Here is a 27,261-nt window from a genome sequence, read left to right as displayed (position 1 = left end):
GAGGATGTGAGAGAGGGCCTCCTCAGATGTGGAATCCCAAGAGATTATCAGACTGCGGATGAAATGTCCTTGTCCTGTCCTTTTCCAGTTCTCATAGCAAGATTGTGAGAAGATTTTCACGTAACATTATGCTTATCCAGACGTTATCTCATTTGGAAAGCACAATCGACCGTGATTGCATGAAAGATTTTCAAACAGCATCATACAAATCCCACCAATGTCTTGACAATGAAGCGCCATTGCCCAGCATTTTTCATGAACGGGAGTTTAAGTTAATGCAATGGCATTTCAATGATGGGACAATAGCACTATGATCTGAAAGCCTTTCATGGGAATGCAGTCAAAGATGGGAAAAGGACAGGGGAGCAATCCCATCCTTATCCTGTACCCATGTGATAATCTCCCCAGTTGTGGGACACCCTCCTCTCAGAGGCCAAATAATTTGCCTGTGCTGTGTTCATTTTGACACCAAGTTAAAACAGTTATTTATTAAAGCCTTCAAGGACTAATAGAGCTAGTCTAGATTTACTGGAAATGTACCATGTACAAGGGTTTGAACTGCTTTAACTTTTTTAATCAGTTTTTAACATACAAAATTGTCTAACTTATATCTTTAAATGTTATGTTTGGATGATCTTAATGTGTCCTATGTTATATGTTTTAACTTATGTGTTTAAATGATTTTATATGTTTGGGAGAGGCAAGTAAGAAATTATAAGGTATAATATGGTATAATAAAAATCTTCTGAAGGACCAGTTTTCTCTTCCCACAAATTTGCGAGGAGGAAGAGCAAGGCAAGTCAGAAAAATAACTAAAAGGCTAAAGCATAGTATGGCTAAGTATTGTGGGGCTACATATGACTTGAGATACTCAAAACCATCTCAAAACTCATTGGACTCAGAGGCCGAGATCCTACATCATGGTTGTGCCTACATTATGAGATGGTTGTGCTACCCTACTTGTATTGTAATTGCAACCAAATATGTATCAGCCAATGTCTTTCTAAGAGACTAGATAGCTAATAGAGGGATATGGAACCAAAAAAAAAAAAAAATGTCACAGGGGTTGCCTAACTAGTGTTCTCACCAGCTGATACTTTTGAAAGTACTGCATCATGCTTCAGGATTTGCCCTTGCCTTCTGCCAGTAATCTGACATTGTCTTTTTATAAAGGTACCCTTCTGCCTTGTCTGGCAGGGATAGTCAGGAAAGCATATGCATGTATTCCAAGCACAACTCCTTATAATTTAATTAGTGATCTCAAAATTATTTATCAATAATTGAGCATTATTTTTAATATAATACAATAACTATTGCCTCTCAAGGAGAGGCGGTTTACCCTTTTAAATAGGTTGCAAACATCCCTGAACTGTTTTAGCATCAAGAAAAAATTATTTCAAAGTAGAAGTGTGCTTCTTGCTATTTCCAAGTACTTCTGGTATTTTTCTTTTTGGGGATGGGTGGGCATTTTGGGGGGTAAAAATATAAGCCCTGGAAGCTACAAGACAGAAAAAAAAATGGATTCCATCTTCACTCTGGTAGCCCACTGACAGATCCTTACTTCCTAATAGTTCTCAATCCTATTTCTTCTCCTTCTCCCTCCAGACCCCTCTTTTCTTCCCAGGCCTCCAGAGCCAGGGCTGCTAGGAGGAGGGAGGGAAGTCCCCAACAAGATCCACTAGATCCTAGAATCTGATTTTTTTTTTTTTACTTCAGGGTGCATAAACATTCCAGTGAAATTAAAAAAAAACAAAAGCATTCATTTGTAAATAGTTATATAAAATCATAGTTTATGTGATCACTATGACACTGTAAGCATTCAAACTTATTTGGGAATGTGAAATACAGTACCTCACAAGTAGAGCAATTAGTACTCATAGAAAGAATACTGGAGCTGCAAAGGACCAGGAGGGTCTTCTAGTCCAACATCTGCCATGAAGGAATAGCAGAAGGTGAGCAACAACCAGTCCCACCCACCTACACAGAGGTACTAGTGTGGAAATAGAGCAGGCCTTGTCTTCTTTTGAAATAAAAACAAGCATATGAAGTAGGTTTACTTAAAAGTACAGGTTGCTTCAGTAAGAATGGTCCAAAAGTAAAACTGTTCTTATTTGGTTTTGCACAATTCTTTTAGAATCATCCATTGTTAAAAGGGTTCATAACATCTCATGGTGAAAGGCTCTGTAACATGTGCTCTTCAAACACAGTGGATAGAAAGAAAGAAATGAAGGCTACCAAATGAAGGACAAACAGAGTAGCTGCAGATTAACAGATAGAGGAAGAAAGAGGATGTGGCTAAGATCAACAAACAGAAAATCACATGAATACATACAATGCCTAACCAGCAACTAATGAACATAGGCCTGATAAGTGTACTCTCTCTAATAAAATTTGAGTTCAAATCCCTTCTCAGCTAACAGGCTGCCTGAAGGAAGTTGTATGCCACTCAGTGCGGAATGGCAGTGTGTCTTACTGGGAGGATATGAAGACAAGGCAGCTGAGGATTTGCCAAAGTCTCTTTGTGCTAGAAATACAACAGAAGTGATCACTAATAAAAGTCTAGGTAGCACAATGTTAGAGTGCAACGTTATATTTTTTTTCCATTGGCGAAAACAAAGTGAAGACCTCAGTGAACTTCTCTCATTTCTTACTGGACAATTCAGGTTAAAAAAACAAACAAAAAAACCACCAAACCCTTTTAGAGTTTGTTTTGTTTGGGGGACTTTTTTGGTTTATGCAATGAATCATTGAAGAGTGAGTCATATTTAAATTGGGTAGAGAGTTCAGGAGGTTTCATTTAATGATTACCTTGAAGAGGGCAGTCTGGTTGTTGGCTGCTCATTTCTGAATCAGCATCCATCCTGGGAATTTGGAACGAGGTTGTGTTTAACCTGTATAAGCCACGTCTGCATATTTTATTAATATGGCCTCATGACACTTTCCCCCCTGATAACATGTTAGCTAATTAGCTCAATAAAAGATAGTGTTCTGGATTTGGGGTGGGGTTTCTTTCATTTTATACAGTGGAGAGCCTGGACCATAATCAAGAGACTTTTTGAACAGAATGTTTGCAGGACTGGGTGATAAAAAGACTAAGATAAAAAGCTTGGAAGGTGTGTTGTGGAGGAGTTGGAAGTGACGTATGGCTCCAAGCAAACTTGCTGTCATGTCTTAAGGCTTAAATGGGTAACAGGTCCTCTGATCTCTCTCTTTCTCTTTCGTACTCACTCTCACCTTCTCAATCTCTCCCCCTTTCTTTCATTTGAAAACACAGACACAGAGAATTTTATCTGTTTCTCTTTTCACATTGAGTAACTATTAGTCACTATCTGTGCTGCCCCTCTCGCTTTTCCAGACTTGTAAAGAAAAAAAAAACCCTCCAGTGATCACTGTTTTAGATAACCTAGGTTAGAGTATAACATTGGTTGTGTGTTTCTGAACATTATTGGCATTCTGTACTGACACCAGTGCAAGTGATAGACATGTACATGAAATAATCTTTATCAAAGGGCCAAAAAATAAAATACATAGATATAGGATGAGGGACACCTGGTTTAAGGAGACTACATGTGAAAGGAATCTAGGAGTCCTAGTAAACCACAAGTTGAACATGGGTCAACAGTGTGATACGACAGCTAAAAAGGCCATTGTGATTCTAGGTTGCATCAATAGAAGTGTAGTGTCTAGATCAAGGGAAGTAATAGTGCCACTGTATTCTGCCTTGGTCAGACTTCACCTAGAATACTGTCTCCAGTTCTGGGCACTACAATTCAAAAATGATGTTGAGAAGTTGGAGCGTGTCCAGAGGGGGGCGACTAAAATGGTGAAGAGTCTAGAAGCCATGCCTGATGAGGAGAGACTTAGGAAGCTGGGTATGTTTAGCTTGGAGAAGAGAAGATTAAAAGATGATATGATAGCCTTGTATTTGAAGGGATGTCATATTGAGGATGGAGCAAGCTTGTTTTTTGCTGCTCCAGAGAACAGGACCCAGAACAATGGATGCAAGCTCCAGGAAAAGAAATTCCACGTAAACATTAGGAAGAACCTCCTGACAGTAAGAGCTGTTTGACAGTGGAACACATTCCCTCAGAGTGTAGTGGAATCTCCTTCCTTGGATGTCTTTAAGCAGAGGCTGGATGGCCATCTGTCTGGGATGCTTTGATTGTGAGTTCCTGCATGGCAGGGGGTTGGACTGGATGGCCCTTGTGGTCTCTTCCAACTCTATGATTCTATGATATCACACATGTACTCATGTCATTCATTTGTGCAGTCATTTCTAGACTGCACAAATGAATGTACATTATTGTCAGTTGAATGGGGATGCACAAATGTAGAGAAGCCTACATGGAATCATTCATGCCATAGTATTTTCTAAACATTGAAGCTTAAACATTCTCTATACTGCCTCTTGTTAGCTGTCTATTAAATGGAGGCTGTAAACAAGAAATCAGAAGAAGATGTAGACTTTGAAGCTATGAAAGAAATTGATAAGAAGACTCATCTGCAAAGATATATTATTTACTAAAGTCAGAATCATCCATGTCATAGTATTTCTCATTTCTATGTACAGCTATGAAAGCTGGACAGTGAAGAAAGCTGGCAGGAAGGACATCAATTCATTTGAGAGACAGTGCTGGAGAAGAGTTCTATAGAGTTTTATAGATAGCAGAAAATAAAACAAATGGGTCATAGGGCAAATTTATGTATTTTATGTGTGCCCTGGCATGGGACTTAAAATGTCTTACCATAATTTAAAAAAATAAATAAAATTCAATCCTGAATTCCCACTAGAAGTCAAAATGAAAATATGGGGGATACCATACTTTTGACATATTGTCCATGGCACTGGAAAAGACAATAAAGTTAAATGCAGAAGGAAAAGAGGAAGAATACGTACATTACAAATTGACTCAGTAAAGGAAGCCATGGCCTTTCAAGTGCTAAGCAGGGCTGTAAATAAAATGATATCTTGGATGTGCTTCCTTTAGAGGGTCATCATAAGTCAAGATCAATTTGATGCTGAAAACAACAACAACAACCTATACACCATTTTCTACTTAGAATTCAGAAATAAAAATTGAAACAATGTACAATTTATTATGCATCTTTTATTTTAAAGTAAGACTAGCCAGTTTGGTACTCCAAAAACTCGCGGGAGGGGGTTGAGTAAGGAGAATTTTACATTCATCTCTGTTCTTATCTAGTGAATTATCTTCACCTTTCTGTTTCACCATCAAAAATGTAACTTTCAGAGGATCAATCTTATTCTGGGCTGAAACATTTCCTGCTGCCTTTTTATCAGTTCTAGAAGGGTATTGTCAGAAAGGTACTGTTGGCTTCTCATATGTAACAACTGCTTTACACTTTAATCTGTAGCTTTTGACCACATTCATCCAGGGAGGAGACAAATGGTATAATTGTTCATCCTTGCCTATGGGAATGTAATTCATAAAGATGTGCATCCCTTGTCACAAATCAATGAAATAAATGATACATGCAGAAGTCTCCTCTTTTGTTTCCTAATCTTGTTTCATATGGTTTCAGCTCTCCAAGTTGTACTTATACATTGCTTTCTCTTATTCTCTCTTCTGATATGCCTGTTTTGTTTTTGTTTATGCCCTCTCTAGTAACAAAGGTGGTGTGTGCCGAACAGTGTGATGGTCGATGCTATGGACGCTCAGTCAGTGAATGCTGCCATCGGGAATGTGCAGGAGGCTGTTCAGGACCAAAGGACACCGATTGCTTTGTAGGTTTCAGTGTCCCTTCCTTTCCTTCACCCAGCAGCATTCTTCATTCTTATGCTTTATTCTGAAAATTGTGTGATATTGTGTGTGTCTGTGTTGGGGTGTGTTACTTTAATTATATTGCATATACAAGGAAAGATATCCGCTCAATATTTTAGCATTCATATTTCCCCATTACAGTCCTGTTACTTATCAGCTTATTCTGCCCATTAAAACATTTATGAGATTTGCAAATAGAGATTTGAAACCATTTATATGCTAATTGGTGTGATTTTTATCTTAAGTGAAAATACCCCCCCCCGCCTTTCCCCTAAAAATTAACATTTACAGGATGTGGGCAATTCATTTAGAAGTATGATTTTAAACAAAACACTCAGAAAATACTGTCTATCATAGATAGAGGATCTGGGCTGTTTTTACAGCTTTCTTCCCTGTTGGAGGAACATTTTAATTTTAAAGTATCCTGTTTGCTAAGATGTTAGTGAACCTTCCTGCCCAGGTTAGCCTTGATGAAGGGCCAAGATAGAACTCCTCTTGAAGGGACAGATCAGCTTTGGATCCCATTGATCTCGAATGATCTTTGCTCCATGCCCAGAAAGCTGCACTTCAGGGAATTCTACTTGCTAGAATCAGTGAGCAAACGGCTGGCAGGAACTGGCATTGATGTTTCTCTCTGCAACCTGAGCCTGGCCAGAAATCAGTCTTGGCCTTGTCTGCACTCTTTCCGACAGAGGCATTGGGAAGGGAAGGTCAGGTATTCACTATTTAAATTAATGAAGTGGCCCCAATTGAGTTGTCCTGGTTGATATAAAGCTTAAACTATTTGCTGAAAAAAGTTATTACCGCCCAGTTTCTGTCCAACCATTCTTGATTAAGATATGAGAATAGATAAAAGTTGCTGAACTCCAGGTAGTCTTGGGTAATGATTGATTCTTTCAATCTATTCTAACTGGTTTCTGGCTTGGTTTTGGGGAATGACCAGGTATCAAATATTCTAATGACAATTTATACCAGGGAATGGAAAGGCAAAACAAAGGAACTGTTTAGTTCTTTTAAGCTTCTTTGTGGTTTTCAGTACCACTGACCATAGTGTTCTTTTGTATTGCCTAGTGGGTGTAGCACTGAGGAAGCACAGTGTTATGGTGACCTCAGTCCTTTTTTTGGAGTAATATATCCAGAAACTGGTTTTGAAATTCTGTTTTACCTCATTGTCACTGAACTTTGGCTTGCTCAAGGCAGTGGTGTCCTGCACCAGGGTGTCACCTGGTGGGGCTTCTGGGACAGGGCTTCAAGGCAGAGTTGAAAGGGCCCGCTTCCAACTCCCTGCCCTATGCAACTTTACTTCAGAGTAAAGCCATACAGGACAGGGGCTGGGGAGGGCACACTGTGGCGCATGGCAGGGAGGTGGGGGACACTCATCAGCTGTCAAACCCTCTTCTGTGGTGTCACCCCCCCTTTAGTGGCATCACCTGGTATGGTCTGAACCCTCTGCACCCCCATAGTGACGCTACTGGCCCAAGTTTCTTTAAACATCTAATGTGTGGGTTCAGCATGAAGCTACTAGACAGAGCCAACTGGAAATTTGGGCAACAGTGTCATGAGTTTTCTGTTGCACTTTCCACTTCAGGCTTCCTCTATTGAGTTGCAGGGAGCTTGCCAAAACCCTGGGCAAGTGCATAGCAGAGAGGTTTTCTTGGTGTTAGTGTCATCTGCTTGTTGTATTCATGAATGCGAACATGAATATGACTTGATTGTGATCCATGTCTCTCTCTCCACCCAATTTTCCCCAATTTTCTTACCCTTTTGTATTTACTGTTTTAAACTGTGATTATTTAATTATTGTAGTTTTAGAATTGGGACGGGGGTGGGGGGTGGGAAAGGGATTATTTTTGAACTTTACTGTATTTGTGATGTATTTTTCTGCTGTAACCCGCCTGGATTCCTTGTGATTGGGGGGGCTATAAATATATTGTTGTTGTTGTTGTTATTTATTTTTGTAAGTTAAAAATAATAACTTTATATTTGATCGTTAATGTTGTTATTAATAATATTGCAATTGTAATACAGGGTGGATGAGGGCTTTGTTTGGATTCAGTTTTTTTTGTTTGTTTTTTAAAAAAAGTTTCCCCCCAAAATTAATACAATTAAGCTTTATATCAAAGCAAAATTAATAATAATAATAATAATAATAATAATAATAATAATAATAATAAATCCCAGATGAATGTGGGATTAATATCTGTTATTGGAGGGGGTACCTAAAATCCCACAAATCCCATGATAATCTATCTCAGGATTTTTTCTGAGTTTTCCTTAAAGATTTGCATTGTCAGCTGTATTAATAACTATAGTGTAAACAATAACACCAGAATGCATGAGTGAGATTATTTGCAACATTGCGCTAAGAAAAATAACATCTGAATAACCCCAATGCATCCCTGGAAAAGCATGAAATAAATTTCATTCGTGGTATAGCCAGATTCCACAGTGTTTCCAGACACAGCTCAGAAATTTAGATTGCTCTACAATCTATCACCAGAACCAGTAAACAAGACTTCATAGCCACAAATCAAAACTTGACAGAGTTTTTCAAATTGATTTTTGTAAATTCTTTATGGAAGATTATCTTCTCCTTGGGTTATATGTCATTAGCTGTCTAAATCTTTATTATACAGTCACTAAGCAATCTATTATTATGATAAGGTATGTGGAAAGATAAAGGCAGTGGATTGGAGAAAATAAATAAGTGAGTTATGTTATGTTATGTATTAATTAACAAAATTTCAGTGTATGATGAATTAAGAGGTCTTCTGACATATAATGCCTGCTTCCTAGTAGCTGCAATATCCTGGTCTGAAAATTGCTAGATAAGGCTTGCATCCATTCTTCTCTGTGTGCTGGCATTTGAAAGCAAATCTGTGCCTGTCTCTTCAGTATTAATGCTTCAGCAAAATTTACTCACAAAGATTTAGAGGTATTTAGAGAACTACGAGAGACAGAATTAACTTAGATCTCAAAATGTCTGATAGGTCTTGTGCCTCTAATGACTCCAGATTAATTTAATACTTTAGTCTTGTTAAAATGAAATGGGCTTTGTTTTAAAAGCTCTGCTTTACCATTCACATGCCTATGAACTTCTGTCCATCTGAAGAGGCTCAACCTTTAACCACTGGCACACAGGGATGCAATTCTTTACCAATTTCCTTCTTTGAAGGAAGCAATGAGTACATTTAGCAGTTTTCTTACTGTAGGAAAGTGTTCAAAAGCTACACAGTTTTGTGCTTTCTGTTTATAGCAGTATGCTAAATCTGCTTTCACATTGTGGTGAATAGGGTCTATTGCTTGCAATTAAATCCATACTTGAACACTAACAAAGTGTCCTGGACTGTCCAACTCTTCCTCTCCCTGCCAGTGGAAAACCACATTTCTCCAGCACCTTGGTGGAAAGATGGTATTGGCTTTTCATTGAGTATGGCTGGGCCATCTGCAGTGTTGTGTTCAGTATTTAGTCCCCATGGTGTAATGATAGCACTATGACTCCACTTTAAGTGCTGTGGGATCCATCCAGTAAAATCCTGAGATTGGCAATAGAGGGAGGGTCATTTGGACCTTCAGCCAGAGAATCTTCCTCTGATACCTCTGACCAAACTATCAAACCCCAGGAGGGTCCCATAGGAGGCATCCAGGGCAGTTAGAGTGGGAACATAGTGCTATAACAGTGTGAATGGGCCCCAAGAGCGAGGAAGCACTTACAATTGGCTCACATTGCCTGGCCATTGGAAGTTCAGAACATCCTGTGTGAGAATAGCAGTTTTACTTTTTATGCTGAAAATACTTTTCTTGTCACTGCCAGCTTTTAATTAGCCGAGGCACTTTTTCTTTAACCCAAACTCAAGTTCTGATGCACACTGTATTTCTTATTTTGTAGGCATGTATGAATTTTAATGACAGCGGGGCTTGCGTCACACAGTGCCCTCAGACCTCAGTCTACAATCCTGCCACCTTCCAGATGGAAAACAACCGGGATGGCAAATATACCTATGGTGCTTTTTGTGTCAAAAAGTGTCCACGTAAGTCATAGGCAGGGTGCTTTGCTCACAGGGAAGCACAACCCTTTCAAAACAGCATGACCCAAGTCTTAAGAAATCACTGCAAAACATGTCATCTCTACAACCAAATTAATTATGAAATTTCAGTATTAATTTCACCTATTTTCTGCAACAGCTGTGTCTTGATCCTATAGCTTACTCTGAGAATGGCATTGTTGAATTCTGACATTTTAATAATGTGCTTTAACATTAGAGCCAAAAAATCTGCACTAAATACTATGGTTGATGTGGTCAAAACCTCAGGTTCCATCCAATACCAGGCTTTTATGCACACCTGATGTCAAATATGGAGCATAGTCTAACATTTCCTTTTCTTAAACAAAGTCTCATTTTCATTTCCCCTCAAACCTGAGTGGAAATTATCTTTTGTGTTTGATCTTTCCTTAAAATTCAAGTGTGTGGTCTGGTAATATTACTCTGGACAGAGTCATTGCTATCAAGGTATGTAAAATATCATTCATGCGTTCAGCATTAGAATGGCTCAAATAGATAGTCATCAGTCAGTTTTAAAATACATCATGCTACATCATAAATGCATCCCACAGTTCTGAAACTATTTGTATGGCTTAATCTCAGTGAACTCAGCAGGAATAGTTACTTTCCAGGGAGTATATAGGAGATGATAGTGTTGTCTACTGTCCAGCCTGAAAAGAAATCAGTATCAACCATGACCACTGGAAACATGCTTGCATTTGGCATCTTCTGTTGCAACACAGGTGAATTTAAGTTATAAAGATGTGAGATACCTGAACTGCTGAGGGTTTTAAAAATAGATTTACAAAATTGGCACCTTACGGAACTGAATATGGATGGGAACATCACTTATGGCTGAAATTCATTTCTGAATTTGTCTTTGTGCCAATAAGCTACAGTTGTTTCTTTCTTTCCTGGAAACTCTCCACAGAGTTGGCTTCAGGAACAGCACTGATCCACAGACCATCACTGTCTTAATCAGGGGTAGGCAACCTGCAGCCCGCGGACTGGATGCGGCCCGGTGAGGCCTTGGGACCGGCCCCAGCCTGGTCCTGCCGCCGATTGCCGCCGGGGCATTGGCTTCTCGCACGAGGGGGCATGGTGGGGCAATTGTCTATAGAAGCCTCAGAAACTTGCATTTATCTTAACATTTTTTAAAAAAAATCAGCAATTTTTTTCGTGTGCCCTCCATTTTTTTAAAAAAGTGTCCTCCATTTGAAAATTTTGTCCTACATTTGGCCTGGTTTATTTATGTATTTAATTTTTTAAAAATTATTTATTTATTTATTTATTGGCTTTGGCTCCCCAGTTGTCTGAGGGACAGCAACCTGGCCCCCGGCTCAAAAAGGTTGCCTACCCCTGGTCTTAATCAATGAGGGGAAGGATACAAACATTTGTGCATTTCAAATATGCACACAAATATATATATAGATTTCTCTGTGGGAAAATGTTCATGCAGAACTAGTATGCAAGAAGGTTTGAGGGATGGGGGAGGAGAAACTCTTAATAAGAACAAGCTTTATGGAGTCACCCATCCTAACTTATTCTGAGGTGAAACAGCCATGATGCTGTGCCAAGGAACATCAGTTAACTTGAGGACCACACTGTAACATATAACATAGAAGTTAGCAAAATGATGCTCTGTGACCATGTATGTTAACCTATGGTTGCTCAGTTATAGAAGGCTCAGGGATGTCGCTGTTTTCAATCTTTTTAAAGATAGGTTTCCAAGCTTTGGTTCTTATATCAGTACTGTTTTAGGGCACATGAAACTCCCCTTTGTATTTGAGCACATATCTGATTTAAGATAAGAGCCCCTATAGTATAGGTAAAAGAAGGAGGAGTGGAAGAGAGACTGTTAAGTGTGAAGTAGTGTGTCCATAATCATTCCAGCATGTGTAAAAATGGCTGATGTGAACCAAGCAACACCCTTTTTTATGTTGTCTGCCACCTGAGTGCACTATAAGTGTTGTGCATGTATGTGTGAACCATTTCTTTTTCAGGTCTGTTATTGCAACTGTTATATTGTAGATTTTACTGAGGTAAGGATCTGCTCTGGATCTGTTATAAGCATACAAGTGATGTGTTTGAGTGTATAAGGGTATATGTCAAATTCTTCTGAATATTGTAAAAACAGAGACACTGAAGATGTAGACTGAATAAACTACATAAGTGACATGAACTGTGGGCCCATAGGATTCATGTAGCCTGCATGAACTTCTCCAGCCCAAAAAAGTCCAGTTCAGAAAGGAACAATTGTGCCCCAGAGGCCTCCATGGGACACATTCACTGCCATACTTTGAGTCCAAACATTGAAAGCACTGGAAAAACCTGAAATGAACTTCCAGTCACTTCTAGTTTTTTAAAAGCAAAAAAGATATAGCCTGTAGATGTCCAGATGGTAGTGCTAGGGAAGAAAGAAAGAAAGAAAGAAAGAAAGAAAGAAAGAAAGAGGAGGGAGTCAGATACAGTTCTCAATGCTAAAACCTTCAACCCAGCTTTGATCTATAGCATGTCACATAATCACAATAGTTTGCTTGCTCTAATTTGAGAACTGGGCATCTCACATGTGTTTCTGTGCTTTCAAGTCACCTTGTTGTCTTACGATGGCACCATGAATTGCATAGGGTTTTCATAGGCAAGGATGCTCAGAGTTGGTTTTGCCATGTGACATTCTTCAGATATCATTGGGATGCAAATTCTATAAATCCTCACCTCTGCAATGATGGGGTTTGTGAGCCAAAAACTTTGAAGGACCGTTTCCCACGCCTGCTGCAAAGAAGAGTTCAGATGGAATCCAAACAAGCCAGCACATCACAAGTGGTTCTCATTAGGATTCTTCAGACAGTACACCTCACCAAGGCAAGCTGCTAATAAATAATAAACTTGTTTTTACTCCAACACTCAGGTATCATGTGTCTTTCACAGGCTGAGCAACTTTTCCATTGTCCTGAGACAATTCCAAAAGGCATCAGCAGATAGGTGCCAGTATTCAGTTCAACTTGACAAAGGTGTCAAGGAAACTAATTGCTTTAATTAAACTCAGACCTTGAAGTTGAGAAAGCCAAACAAATAAAGGCTTGATGGCCACTTTCTTCACACTTCTTCCACCACTGTAAACAAAGCATTGTCAAAAAGATAACAAAGAGTACATTGAGATCAGTCTGGGTTACCTGCTGTCAGTTTCTAGATCATCTAGTTGGAAAAATGTGCACAGTCTACTAAAATGGAGAGAACCTTCAAACAGAATCTTCAACTGAACATGTTTTTATGCACTCATGGGAGAGGAAAGTGCCTTTGCATAGCCAAGATCTATGTCCTCTTCAGATAAAAGAGTATTTGATTGTATCGGGCAAAAGACCCCTACTTAAAACCACTATCAAAAGTAGACAGTACTGGACTACTTGAAGCAGTGTTCAGTCATCTGATTTACACTGTAAAACACTTTCATATGTTCAAACAGAGCCTGAAAACAAGTGGGCTAGATATGAATTAGGGTGAACTTTGATTGTTAGTGCTGTTGGTTGTACATGTCTGCAGATAAGTAGGCCAGGTGTACCTAGCTGGCTTTAGATTTTGATATTAGCCATTTGCTGACTAGCTATTAAAGTAAACCTCATATTTTCATGTACAGAAATGTGTATTTCCTTGTGTCCATTGTTCTGGAAAGTTAATTGCCATTATCCTCACTAGTGAACATCCAGATCCTGTGTTTTTGTGTCTGAATGTGAATGAGACCAAGATAATTCAAAGCATCTTTTATTTTATCCAGTGGTTGGTACCAGCTTGGTTGTGACTGTGTATCCTTTGATGCCAAAATAACATTTCAAACATATTCCAAAATACAAACCTCATTAAGATGGAGTTACAGCGTCAGCATCTCAAGGGAAATGAAACTTTTAAAGGATGTTGAAATTAGCAACAACATAAAGCAGCAGGAATACAGGAGAATGTGAGTTTAGATAAAACTTCAAAGATAAATGCAGCATCTGAAGCAAATATATAAAAAGGAACATCAGATACAGTGGCGGGATGTAGGTCCCACATCCAACTTATTCCACCATCTCTGTTTCAAAAGAGATGCTCAAAAGGATCCATTGTGTGCAGCCTGCAGACTGATTTGTTTGTTTGTTTATCTCTAGATAACTTTGTGGTTGATATCAGCTCTTGTGTACGTGCCTGTCCCAGCCCCAAAATGGAAGTGGAAGAAAACGGCATTAAGACATGTAAACCATGTACTGACATTTGCCCTAAAGGTAGGTTGTCTTTTATTATTGTTTTATCTATCATGTAGTTAAAAGTATAATATAAGTCCAGCTAAGAAAGCTAAAAGGTTCATATGTGCAAGCATGCACTGTAATGTAGGGTTAGAAATAATGTTTGTAATTTTCCTCATCCTCACTGGCCAACAATATTTCAGCAAATCCATAAATCTCGTAAACAATTTGACAGTTTTCCCCCTCAATGCAAGAGCAAAAAATACCAATGTTTTAAGGGTTTCCCCCCCATTAGGATAAGCAATAGTAATATGTACATAGATGATCAAATTGAGGCTGTAACACTTTGGCCATATCATGAGAAGTCATGACTCATTAGAAAAGACAATAATGCTAGGAAAGGTAGAAGGTAGTAGACCAGATGGATAGACTCAATAGGGGAGAATATGGGTATGAAACTACAGGACCTAAGCAGAGCAGTGGAGGACAGGGGTTTTGGAGTTGTCTCATCCACAGGGTTGTCATGAGTCAGGGTCAACTTAAGAGCAGTTAATAACAACAACAATAAATATATATAATTTTTGTGCGCCCCCCCTCCAAAGTGATTTGTATAAAAACACCATGTACTATTGTATGCAAGCAAGAAATAATTGGTTATTTGCATCCTTGCTGCAGGGACATAAATCAAAGAATAAATTATGGAATGCAGCTGGTAAACTCTAGGCACCGTGTGGTTCAGTTTACAGCACTGTGCTTGGAACCAGTGATCACGTCCAAGATCTGGATCTCTGTCAGTAGTCTCTTCTCCAGGCCAAAGGGGTGGGGGCACAAAAGCACCAGAACCAGGGTATAATAACCTTAAAACAAAGTTAAATCTACCTCCTAAACTGGATTTTCTGTGAAGATCTGGCACCCTCTGTTTCCATACAATAATGTCTGTCTGCATGGATGTCCTGCTGAGCTGAGCAGCATGCCCACCATTATTGCCAGTTGCTCGCTTTGTGGTCAGAATTATTATTATAATCATTTCTGGGCATTTCATTTTGACCTCAGAATCATGTGATCCATGGCAATGGCAGATGCACTGAACACCTCAGTGTGAAGGCCATTTAGACAACCACTGTGGTGTGGAAATGGAGAGCCAGTAACAGGGAGAAGAAGAGGAAACTCTGAGACCAGTATACTACAGATTGCCCTGGGAGTATCCTGGCCAGTGCAGACAAGGCCTGAGAAAACTTCACTTTTTCATGGGAATCCTGTAACAGGGTTGTTGGTAAGCTGCACCAGGGATTCCAAGTGCCTTACATATGTGAGCCAAATTAGATATGATGTTGGTAGGCTGATGTGGAGAGAGAGGTCTGCTGCCTAATCTCTAAAAAAGTGTTCTATGGGCTGGACATGTGCAAATTATCAACCAACTTTAGGGAAGGGTGAGTTGAGCCATTTCCCACCTTTGCCCCTCCACTCATAAATGTTTTAAAAGTTGCTTTTCTCCAAGTAGTATTCCAAGGCTGATGTAATCTGTGCTGGGGTGCATGCGTCTGTACATAAACACACAACACAAACATACATGTGCACACATAATTAAAATAGTTTTTAATTTTATTCACATTTGATATTAGTATTTCAACATTAGATCCATTACTGGTAGAACAATGTCATCAGAACTGGAGTTTGGACCGTGCATTGTCTGAATAGGACAATGCCAGAATAAAGGGAGAATGGGCCTTTTGGTCTGTCCAGACCCTCGGTCACTGCCGAAAAGTGCTGCTGCTAAAATGGTGCTTACTTGCCATTAAAATTACCTGCAAAAGGAAACAAGATTGGGGAGGCTGGCAGGCCTGAAGCTGCATTCCCTTTCAAGGGCTTCTGTAGCTTGTTCTGCCATCTTGCCCAAAGAAGAGATGCAGACTTGTATAAAGGGCCCTGCCTCCAATGTTCTTGTGCATACAACAAAAGGTTAACATTAAAAAAAAAAAAACTTGTCAGTAACACTGAAAAGATTTGTCAATAACACTGGCTCAACTCACCCTTCACTAAAGTTGGTTGATAATTTCCACATGTCCAGCCCATGGTTAACATTAAAAAATAAACTGTCAGTAACATTGAAAAGAATTTAAGATATACAATTCAGAATAATTTTAAAAGCAGTTTAAACAATGCAATTAAAATTTGTTGTTGTTGTTAATTGAGTCAGCCTCAGCTCATGGTGACCCTATGGATGAGACATCTCCCAGACTGTCTTCCATTGATCTGCTCATGTTCTGCAGACTCATGTCCATGACTTCCCTAATTGAATCTAGTCATCTGGTGTGCAGTGTTCCTCTCTTTCTTTGACCCTCAACCTTTCACAGCATCGTCTTTTCCAATGCCTTCTCATGATATGGCCAAAGTACAATCTCAATGTAGTCATCTTGGCTTCTAGCGATATTTCAGGCTTGATCTGTTCAAGAAGCCATTTGTTTGTGTTTTTGGCTGCCCATGGTATCCCCAGCACTCTTCTCCAGCACCACATCTCAAATGAGTTAATTTTCTTTTTATCTACTTTTTTCACTGTCCAGCTCTCACATCCATACATAGTGATTGGGAACACCATGGCTTGGATGATTCTATACAATACAGCACCCTATTAAAAGCCCTTTCTTTAAATGTCCTTAGTTCTCAAAACTCTGTTTGAACTTAAAAAGAGAGAGAGAAGTCTTTCTCTTCCAACGATGAGTAGCAAGGAGGGGACTTTGTGGCCACCCTACAAAGGGACCCTAGGACCAGTCCCCAAGAAGGCCCTCCATATGCAACCAAAAATTCTGTTAAAGCTGACAACTCTATTCTCATTCAAATGAACATAGCAAGACTTTCATATCAAGGCTGCACCTGCACTGCAGAAATAATCCAGGTTGATGAATTTAACTGCCATAGGTCAGTGCAATGAAATCCTGGGAATTGTAGTTTTGTGAACTGTTTAGCTTTCTCTGTCAGAGAGCTCTAGTGTCACAACAAACTACAGTTCCCACAATCCTGTAACATTCAGCCATTGTAGTTAATGTGAGGTCAAACTGGATTATTTCTGCAGTGTGAGAAAGCTGGTTTTATAGTTTACTTAGATTTTACATCTGATGCTGGATATACTGAGGATATCACCAAAATGACACATGGCTCTAATACATACATGCAAGCTGTCATTGACTGAAATCCTAAAAGTTATGGAACTATTGGCCCGCATTGGTCAATCTCTCATTACCTGCTTCATAAAATGCCACATTAAAATGAAAGTGGTAACAAAATATCAGTTCCTTTAATCTTCAGAGAAATGATGAGTATATATCTCAATACATAGAACAATAATAGAACCATTTCTTAATATTCAGAAATCTACAGCCTGTTAAGCTGTGCTAGTTCTCATGAAAAGAAGTGTTACTGTTTTAGCCAAGATTGATTCCTTTGATGGTTAGATAATATGCCACAAAGGAAAAACCATACTGCATTGAGGAGGTTAAAGAAATGTAAAAGATTTTAATAGGAACTTTAAATTTGTAAAAAGAGCTTCCAATATCAGCATGCATTCGAATGATACATAATGCTTACTGGTATGGATCATTTCTAATATGTAGTTAGAAGATCTTTAAAAGATTTTATAGCCCTGGTTCTTTAGCCTAGGCCTTGCTGAGATACAGCCAACCTATCTCTTATCTGGACCACTTTAGATTGTCAATGGGACTTGGAAAATGTCAGCTCCCTATGGATGATCACGTTGGTTTGAGACCTGCCACATTGGTGAGAAGGTCACACATCACGGGTAGTCAGCTGCTAGGGGTTAAGGCACCAGGTAATCTTTTGAAGGACTATACCTTCCTACTTATTAGCCACATCCTCTTTCCCAGGGCTATTTTATGTCCAGGAGAGGCCATAGTCTAACTAGGAAGCAAATGTGGGGGGCCATCTTGAGAAATTTTTTTTGTTTATTTGGTTTTTTAAGAATGGGAATTCCCTGGGGTCCCATAGCCTTGGCCTTGGGGGCCTTATGCAGCATGTAGATCAGACTCTCAGCTTAGCCATCAGCAGTTCAGCAGGAGCTTTTTTCCAACCATGGTACTCATGATATTCTGGTGGTGAGGATCTATCTGGACAAGATGTTTGCAATCTCGTGTATATACACAGTGAGATGGGGGGAATTGTGCTTCTCATTACTCAGATTCAAATACAGCTGACCGTCTGCATCCGTGGGTGTTAGTGGCACAGGGCACCAATAAAAGAGGGAAACCCACAAATATCACTAGGTCCCAAAACCTTAGACTCAGGCTACAGTTGGCCCTGTGGTCATTGCCCCCTTGTGGTTAGTGAGTGAGTGAGCTCAGAGTCTGACTTGTGATGGAGTTGACATTGCAATGGTGGCTAGCAACAGCAGCAGTAGCAGGTCAGGTTTGGTGCTGCTCTGATGCACACCTGCTCCTCCCTGGGGCCTTCCAGTCTCTCATTGTAACCAGCACTTCTCAGGAGTTAGCAAGACAAGCAAAATGGGAAGAGAGGAAGGAGAAGGGATGACTCCCTATAGATGACTGATGAAGATCCTGGCATCATCAGGGGAATCATGGCAGGGGACAGCATGAGGGCTCAACAGCAGCGGCTGCTACTCACCAAAGGGAACATGAACTCTCCACAGCTCAACCAGGGGCTTGGCGGTGGGGCATTATTGCCGCAGTTGCTGCCACAGCAACAACTTCTTCAAGGCCTGGCAGCAGCAGCAGCAACTCACAAAGCTGTGGGCACTAGCAGTCAGTCCCCAAATCACCTTGGTGTATGAATGTGCAACTGTGTCACAGGGAAGCCAAGGAGAGGATGAGAGAGGTATGAGTGCTCTTCTGGTTGGGTGTGTTTTCCTAGCAATAGGAAATAGGATTTGAATGATCAAATCCATGAGTGCGGAGGGCCAACTGTAGTAAGTTTCCTTAGGTAAAGATTCTTAAAGGCTGTTTTAGTTGGTCCATTCTTGTTCTATGAAAACACCTGCTACAGCTGGAGAGTTTCCCTTCACTAACTTATATGTCTGGGTTCCTGTTTCTTACCACATGGTTGTTTTCAGTGCATCTGAAGAATATTAGATCAAGCTTCTAGTGTTGCTGCCATAAGTACCATTTTTTTCCTGAAAAGCACAATCATGTTTGCAGGGCAGAGGCATTCATTCAATTTCTCATAACTGCCTTGTAGGGTACTTTATATACACATTTCCTAGCATACTCTGGCTAGCTTTCATGTGCTTAAGGGAGGTAAGGGTTAAACATCAAGGACTCAAAGGGAAGTTTCTAAGATTACCCTTTCATTTCAAATGAAAGATCAAACAGTAAGGAAGTTCATGTCCCAGTCAAGTAAAACATATGGATTTAGAGGCCTGTCTCCTTGGTTTCCAGAAGACAGCTTCACTTCCTAATTTCTTTCTCTCTGGTCCAAAACACAGCATGGAAATAATCTAGTTTGAGACTGCTTTAACTGCCTTGGCTCAATGCTAGGGAATCCTCAGAATTGTACCTTATTGTGGCACCTGAGCTCTCTGTCAGAGGTGGCTGATTGTCACACAATACTACAGTTCCCAGAATTCCCTAGCATTGAGCCAGGGCAGTTAAAGTGGTCTTGGATTATTTTTGCAGTGTGATTTGGACCTCTCTCTTCAGAAACACCCACTTCCTACCTCTCTTTTCTTAGGCTATCTATCAAGGGTTTCTTAACCAGCTTCCACGTTGCTTCCTAACTTGCTTCTGTCATCTCTATCAATAAAAGGACACATACAACCATTTCCTTGTATATTTTTCTTTCTTTCAGCTGAAAGAATGGCTTGACCTGCAGCTATAGCAATTGACAACATTCTTTAATTTAGGGACTGGGCATCTGGCAGGGATTGGGAAGTTGTTTTGGCTCCCAGAAGGCTGCATCCCTTCCAACTCTTCAAAGCTTAATTTCTTTTTTTAAAAATGGGGAAAAAATAAACATGAGTCCCAAGATACCCTGGAATATTTTGGGGAAAACATATATTGGGGGGGGGGGGTACTAGGGGTCCTGGGTTCCCAAAAATGCCTTTGGGAGGCTCATACAACCAACAGGTTGCTTTTTCCCACCTGTGCTATGTATGACAATAGATCTTCAAAAAGGTATCACTAATTCTCAATGATTTCAGTAAAAAAAAAAAATACTTAAATACATGTTTTCCTGTGATTAATTACCCACCACCCCAGGCCCTTTTTGCACTCGGTGGCATAACACTGTGAATTCACATTTATGCAAGGGTTATGTTTTGTTTTTACAGCATGTGATGGCATAGGAACAGGAAGTCTGATGTATGCTCAAACTGTAGACTCCAGTAACATTGACAAATTTGTCAACTGCACCAAGATCAATGGGAACCTGATCTTCCTTGTCACTGGGATTCATGGGTGAGTGCAAAGAATTATGACATGAAACATCTAAGTAAGAAACCCAATCACAATTTTCCTGTCATTCCATGGTGAATTGTAATAGCAGACCACCAGTGCGTTTCCTGAGAACTAATGTAGCTTGGCCTGGCAAGGAACCATCTATATTATCAGAACATGAAAAGGGCAGCAGGAAAAGCACTTGGGCTGAAGTCCAGGTTATCTGTCTTGGGTTTTGTCATTCCTATTTAGAGGTTTACAAGTTTTGATCAAGACTTCTGAGGCTTTATGAGTCCATTTTGAATGAAGCAGTGCTCTGTGGGAGGGATGTAGTTTATTGTTTACTAGTGTGAGGTAGTTTATTGACTAGTGGCAGAGAGACAGTCACCTTACACATCAGTGAAACTGGTACACATGCATGCATCGATTAAACAATCATGCACAGAGGAATCCTAATAAAGTTGTGTAAGTACATCAGGGCAATTTTTTTCCTGCTGATTTTAACCAATTTGCATGTGTACTGGTGCACATCAATAACCTTTTAGGCAGAAGAAAAAGATGCCAGTTGAAAGCTATAGCAAACTGCACATGTGCCAAATCTGAAATTAATTTCAGGAGTTAGTGAGTTACATTGGGAGGCAGGTAAACAGAGCACATGATGGAGTCAGCTTACTAAATTATTGTAACAAGTCCTAGTGGGTGTGCAGAAGTCATTCATCCAGTCATCTAGAGACTGCCCAAAGTCACCCTTCCTGTCAGATTTGGGTTAAGTTTCCCTTGTCCAGAATGCTTGGGACCTGATGTTTTGGATATCAAGTTGGGGTTTATTTTGGATTTCAGAATACTGTATCTGCATATATGTACACATAATGAGATTTCTTGGAGATGGGACCCAAATCTAGATACAAAATTTATTTATGTTTACTGTACCCCTTATACACATAACCTGAAGATAATTTTATACAATATTTTTAATAATTTTGGGCATGAAACAATGTTTTGAGAACACTGAACTGTCAGAAAGCAAAGATCAGCCACCCAGGAAAAAAAAGTTTTGATTCTTGGGAGACTCAACCTGTAATATACTATGGTAATGTTAGCATTAGTAATATGAAAGTAACATTTTGAAGCCAGATCTCATAGCTACTTTAAGCAAGTTACAACATAAAACTAATTGCATTTGTTTGGCCTTTAACAAAAATGACGCCTTACAAAGTATATTTACAGTCTTGAAACTGTAAGGAAAGTTCACACAATGTAATTAGACTGAGCCTTGCCAACGTTTACAATGGTGGGGTGAAATAAGTATTTGTTGTTCACAATGTAAATTTAGGCTATTTGAATAAATGCTTTCATTCAACATGAATTTTATTATTTCACATTTAAAATAATAAGAACCCACATTCTTCTTCTGTGTGTTCACTCTTCTCCATGTTGCACATTAAGAATGCTTTTGGGATACATTTTACCAATGTTCACTTGGCCATTGGTGACACAAAAGGACTAAATGACAAGAAAGAAAAGCAGAAAGCTTTTCCAACTTCAGGTTGCTAGTTTTGGTTCACTGGCTGGCTTGAAATCAGAGTTTGCCAATTGCCAAACCACAATTGGTACTGCTATATATCATAACGTGCTTTTACTGGAGAAATGTGTGTATTGGATTTTCCATGCCTTGCTTTGAAACAGTTCCCTCCTCCCTTTGGTTTGGACTCATTTCTCAGCAGCCACCCACTGAGCAAAAAATGAAATTAAAAATTAAAATCCTGTATGAAATTTGTAGCAAACAGATTAAAAACCATGATGGGGGAGGGTTAAGGCTCAAGAATTAATTGTTTAGTATTTGGTTAATCCTTTGACCTTTTTATGACTACTCCATTTCCCTCTTTCAAACTTCACTGTAAAACTTGGAAATGACTCCCTAGTTGACTTCTGTGTTGCTAAATCCTTTAAGCTTTCTCTAAGATAGCTTGCCCAGTTAGTACAGTCTCCTACATTTGTTCTTGACATCTAATGAACCCACTGGAAGGCTCCCAGTGTGTCCTTCACCCTCTTCTCTGTATTAATATTTTTGCCCAATAAATATTTTTGCCCTCTTAAAAAAGCTATAGGAGAAGTATATTTATTTAGCTAGTGTCAGTGAGCATGATTCCCCCTCTTTCCGCCTTGCAGCAATCACTGCTGTCAACACCTTCCCAAACCCAGCTGCTGTTTGCACATTCACCCAACAGCTGGTTTTGGGAGATGGTTGGAATCTATGATTGCTTGTCCCTTCATTCCCAAATTGTCAGGCTGCTGTGTGAATGGGCACACAGCAGCCCCACACTTTGGAAGGGAGGAGAAGCAGTGATCGTGGCTTCCAACACCTTACTGAATCGGGCTGCTTTGTGCATGTTCACACAGCAGCTGGCTTTGGGTGGCAGTTCACAGATGCAATCACTGATTCCCATCTTTCCTCCTAGAAGGTGTCATTTGGCAGTGAGGAAAACAAATCATGTGGCCATGGATCACCAAAGCACTATTGTGGAAAAACATGTGTTAAGAAACTGACATGGTTCCATTCATAAACCAGTGTAGTTGTGATGGGATAGCAGGCTGGTGTGATAAAATCCTAGGAGATTTTGTGGTCTAATTTTGGCTGATCATTTTAGGGGGCTCAGCCTCCCAAGCCTACTCTTGGTTGTGGCTAGTATCCCTCACAACCTATCTCCATTCCAGGATCCATGCTTAGTGACGTCTCACTTTTGTCAGGACTGCTGTGCACATAGTCTACCGTTTTCTTTTTACATCTTTCTTACATATACATTATGCAGATTATATAAAAACAATTGTCATGTATCTGTGATACTGTCTTTGTTTAATTGTGAACTAGTAATCTATGCACATATGAGTGTCTGCTCATGTGGTTTATTTAAACAGGTGCATTAGCTTAATACATCTTTAAGCATATACATTTAAGTGCAAATATATATAGCACCAATGAGAAGAACAGACTATTTGCAATGGATAATGAAGATACTCACCACCAAATGATGATTTTTTAAAAATTGATATCTTGAATATAACTTGGTCTTATATATAACTTAACCAAAAAGTCAGAGATTACAAAAATTTACACTAAGCAGCAATGACAAGAACAAACTGTTTGCAATGGATACTGAAGATACTCACCACCAAATGACAAAATTTTACCTAAGCAGAAATAGGTAACAAATGTAGTCTGATCCCAAATAATATGAAGAAACACATGACTCAAGGAAAATAATTTTGCAGACTCAAAAATGTGGGAAAATTTTATAACTAGTAAAAGTATCTGGCTTTCTGAATAAAGGTGGGGGGTTTTGTTTTGTTTTTTGCATTGCTTTATAAATCTAAGAGATAAAACATACTGGCAGCAATAGTACTAAATACCAGCTCTGGTAATAGCAGCATTCATTAGGTTGAGGTTGGTCTTTCATGAAGAAATGCCAGTGAAATATGAAGCAGGCATTATGATGACATTGCAATATATTTCAATGTGAGATGGAGAAGAAATTGGCTTCTTACCATTTGCTTTCCAAAATCTTTCTTTCCCTTCTGCACTGTTCAAATCCCATATCCTCTCCCCTCCCAACCCATCTGCATGTTCCTTGCTGCTTCAGTAATAATGAGTGGTGTGTGAGTGTAGAAGAGAGGGAGATCTATCTTACCCATCCCTCCCTTTGCTTCCATGCTACTGGCTAAAGTAAACCCGTTGTTCCTTCCATGAATAATATTTGCTTTCATCCACCTCTACAGAAGTTTGAAAACTACAAAGAAGCTATGTAACAGTAAAATAGCTTCAGTTTAAATGTCTGGGCAAGTAGTTACTGTTATAGTTGCATTATCTGAAAAGTCGTTTTTTAGTTTTATAATTCTCAAATGTAACTAAAATAAAATTTCTTTTAAATTAAAACACTAAATTCCTACCAAGGGTTTTAGTTATGCCTCTAATTATATCTTTGGTATAAAACATGCTCTTCTTCCAAGTTCTTGCCTTATACACATGAGATAGAACACGTAGCAGCACCTGAACTCTGCAATATTCTTCCTTCATAATTTAGTAAGACCAAGTAAGTAAATAAAAGTTACAGCCAAAGGAGTGATGTTATCGCTTGTTACATTACAGTCATAATGTAATGTTCTGATATTTTCAGCATAGGAAGCCCTTGACAAGTTAGGGACCAGAAGACAGTCAGAAAGTGGAATTGGTTGAACAGTGGAACCCAGGTTGTTTTCAGCATGCAAATGTATTTTGGCCCCTGAAAACATAAATAACACACTATATATCACTTTTGAATATGTGCAAAAGAGAAATTAACACACTATATATACATACACACACAAAAATGGGTCCCAAGCCACCGTTGTAGGCAATAAAAACTGACAAAAGAGAGGAGAAATAATGTTGAAATAATGGAACTTGGAAGTGTTGAAAGAGTGAATCATCAGAAAGCAGGGCATCAAAAGGTGGAGGAAGCCTGTATTGGAATCAAATATTTAAGTACAAATAATTAATTCCCAGTTCTGGAGGAACTGGCTCAACTTCAGCAGCAGAAATCTTTGTCCCAGATGGCCAAAATACTTTTTTTTTCCTTTGTGAAATCAGCTGGAAAAGAGTTGAAAGTTCCTTGCCTCTACACTGTAGTAGTACTTTCCTGAGCTAGCTAGGAAAGTGAAAACTGCTTTTCCACTTACAAGATTTGGTGCAAATTCTTCAATATGCATTGCTTTTCAAATATGTCATTATTCTCTTCTAGGGACCCCTATCACACTATTGAAGCAATCGACCCACAGAATTTAAATGTCTTCCAAACAGTGCGAGAGATAACAGGTAGCTCTTGACGTTGTATTTTGCATTCTTTTACTGCATGCATAAGAGGGTCATGTGATGTTGTGGCAGAAGAGCATGAGCAAAATTTTCCTCGTTGAAATAACATCTCAGCAATGAATTCACCAGGGTGAACTTATACAGCTTTAACCCCGCATTCCTTCAACACACACACTTAAATATAGGGCTATTGCTTTATAAAGTTTAAAAAGTTGTTGTTGCAGTGATTTTACATCATTATATAAATATGAAATAGTAGTAATAACAGCAGTAGTAACTCTCTTACTTGCAAAGATCCCCCTACATTTCTAAGACTCTGGTTATTTTGAAATCTTACTACAGATGTATAGATTTATCCAAGTGTAGGGAGTTATTTGACAGTTATTTTGACAGACAGACAAGAATATATTTCATATTACACAATCAGAGTACTTTGACACCAGCACTTTAACTGTCATTTGTAAATGATGGAATATATATATATATATATATATATATAGAGAGAGAGAGAGAGAGAGAGAGAGTTAAGACAAGATCTTCCAGTATGTATGAAAAAGTGCATACTAGTTCCTTGTATCTTGGGGTTACTAAGGAGTTCATATGAAATCTATATATAGTGTAGCTGGAGGCTGATGTTCAATCAGAAGTTCCAAGAAACTGTTCTCTGCTTTTCCTACACATGCCAACATTTTATTGGGGTGAATTTGAGAGGTTATTGAATGAATCAGAGTTTGGAAAAGTACATTTTGGGGTATATCTCCTAACATGGCCAGTGGTCATGGCAGCTGGGGATTTCTGGACATTGTAGTCCAAAAATGTTAAATGAATGTTTAACCAACTAGCACAGATCATATTCTTCATACTGTGATTTTCAAGGCAAACCTTATATTAGCTCTTAAGCTGCCCAAAGCATTTTATGACCATGCCTCCAAAGTCTTCTGCTTTCACATGTTCCTCTGTGAAGAAACACCATAAAATATAGCACAAATGTTCATTTTGCTGAAGATTCCTCAGCTTGACAGATATTGCATATCTCCTGCACTAACTGCAGGGTAGCTATTCTCTAACATCTCTGCTTTCATCCTCTTTAGGGTTCCTGAATATACAGTCATGGCCTGAAAACATGACAGATTTCAGTGTGTTTTCTAACCTGGTGACTATAGGTGGAAGAGCATTGTACAGGTGGGATACACATTTTTAATTGTGTCAGCTTTTCCTTACTTTTCAGAAATAACATTCAGAAATTATAATTTTACTAAAAGTGTGTTGTGTTTGTTTATTTATTTAAAAATGTGGTCACAGAACTGGTCATTGGACCTCATGTTGCCCAGGCTAGGATGTAGATTGTTCCTCTGTCCTCACACAGCTACACAAATAGAAATGCATACATGGAAATATTTCCTTCATGCAGTATCCTTTATCTGTTCCATTGGTGGTGCTATCACTACTCTCATTTGTTAAAATGTTTGACTGTCCTAGTTATTGTTTGGTTACTGATGCTGATATTTTTATTTTGATGTCATATTTAAACCATAAGGCTGAAGATTGCCCTTTCCTACTAACACACAAGTAATGGAACTGCTGAAGCATACAAAAAAGTGTTGGAGTGGAGGGTTAAGTCTAATGGTGAACCCAAAGCTTACTTCTCCAAGACCTTTACAAATTAAGCCCATGGTTCCACTAAAGTTCTGACCTAGCTTCTAATTTGTGCAAGTCCTGGAACTTGCACAGTATTATATTATATACAATTATATTACTATGATTCTACTTTAACTGCCATGATTGCATCCTATGGAATTGGAGTTGTAGTTTGGTCAGAGGCACCAAAGAAGTTCCCTGGCTCAGGATTCTCAATGCCTCTCCTTATACCTCAAATTCCAGGATTCTGTAGCATGTAGCTATAGTGTTTTAAGTGGAATCATAGCACTATAACTATATAGTGTGACAGGGCCTCTGGATCAGTTCCTGAAAAGC

At 39.1% G+C, this 27,261-nt stretch overlaps 1 protein-coding gene across 2 annotated transcripts in view; it reads left to right on the top strand.

Annotated features, from left to right (window-relative positions):
* ERBB4 (erb-b2 receptor tyrosine kinase 4) overlaps positions 1-27,261 on the top strand; it is a 982,414-nt gene that overhangs the window by 718,762 nt on the left and 236,391 nt on the right. For both annotated transcript variants that reach the window (XM_089478015.1, XM_089478014.1), the window contains exons 6-11: positions 5,628-5,746; positions 9,673-9,814; positions 13,969-14,082; positions 20,336-20,462; positions 25,217-25,290; positions 26,379-26,469. In XM_089478015.1, coding sequence (XP_089334141.1) covers positions 5,628-5,746; positions 9,673-9,814; positions 13,969-14,082; positions 20,336-20,462; positions 25,217-25,290; positions 26,379-26,469 — 667 coding nt within the window. The remainder of the gene's footprint in view (positions 1-5,627; positions 5,747-9,672; positions 9,815-13,968; positions 14,083-20,335; positions 20,463-25,216; positions 25,291-26,378; positions 26,470-27,261) is intronic.

This window comes from Sceloporus occidentalis, unplaced genomic scaffold (assembly GCF_023333645.1).
Source record: "Sceloporus occidentalis isolate IW3139 unplaced genomic scaffold, rSceOcc1.0.p SCAF_12, whole genome shotgun sequence".
In the NCBI taxonomy this organism is placed as follows: domain Eukaryota; kingdom Metazoa; phylum Chordata; class Lepidosauria; order Squamata; family Phrynosomatidae; genus Sceloporus; species Sceloporus occidentalis.
This window is presented reverse-complemented; position numbering and strand designations above follow the sequence as displayed.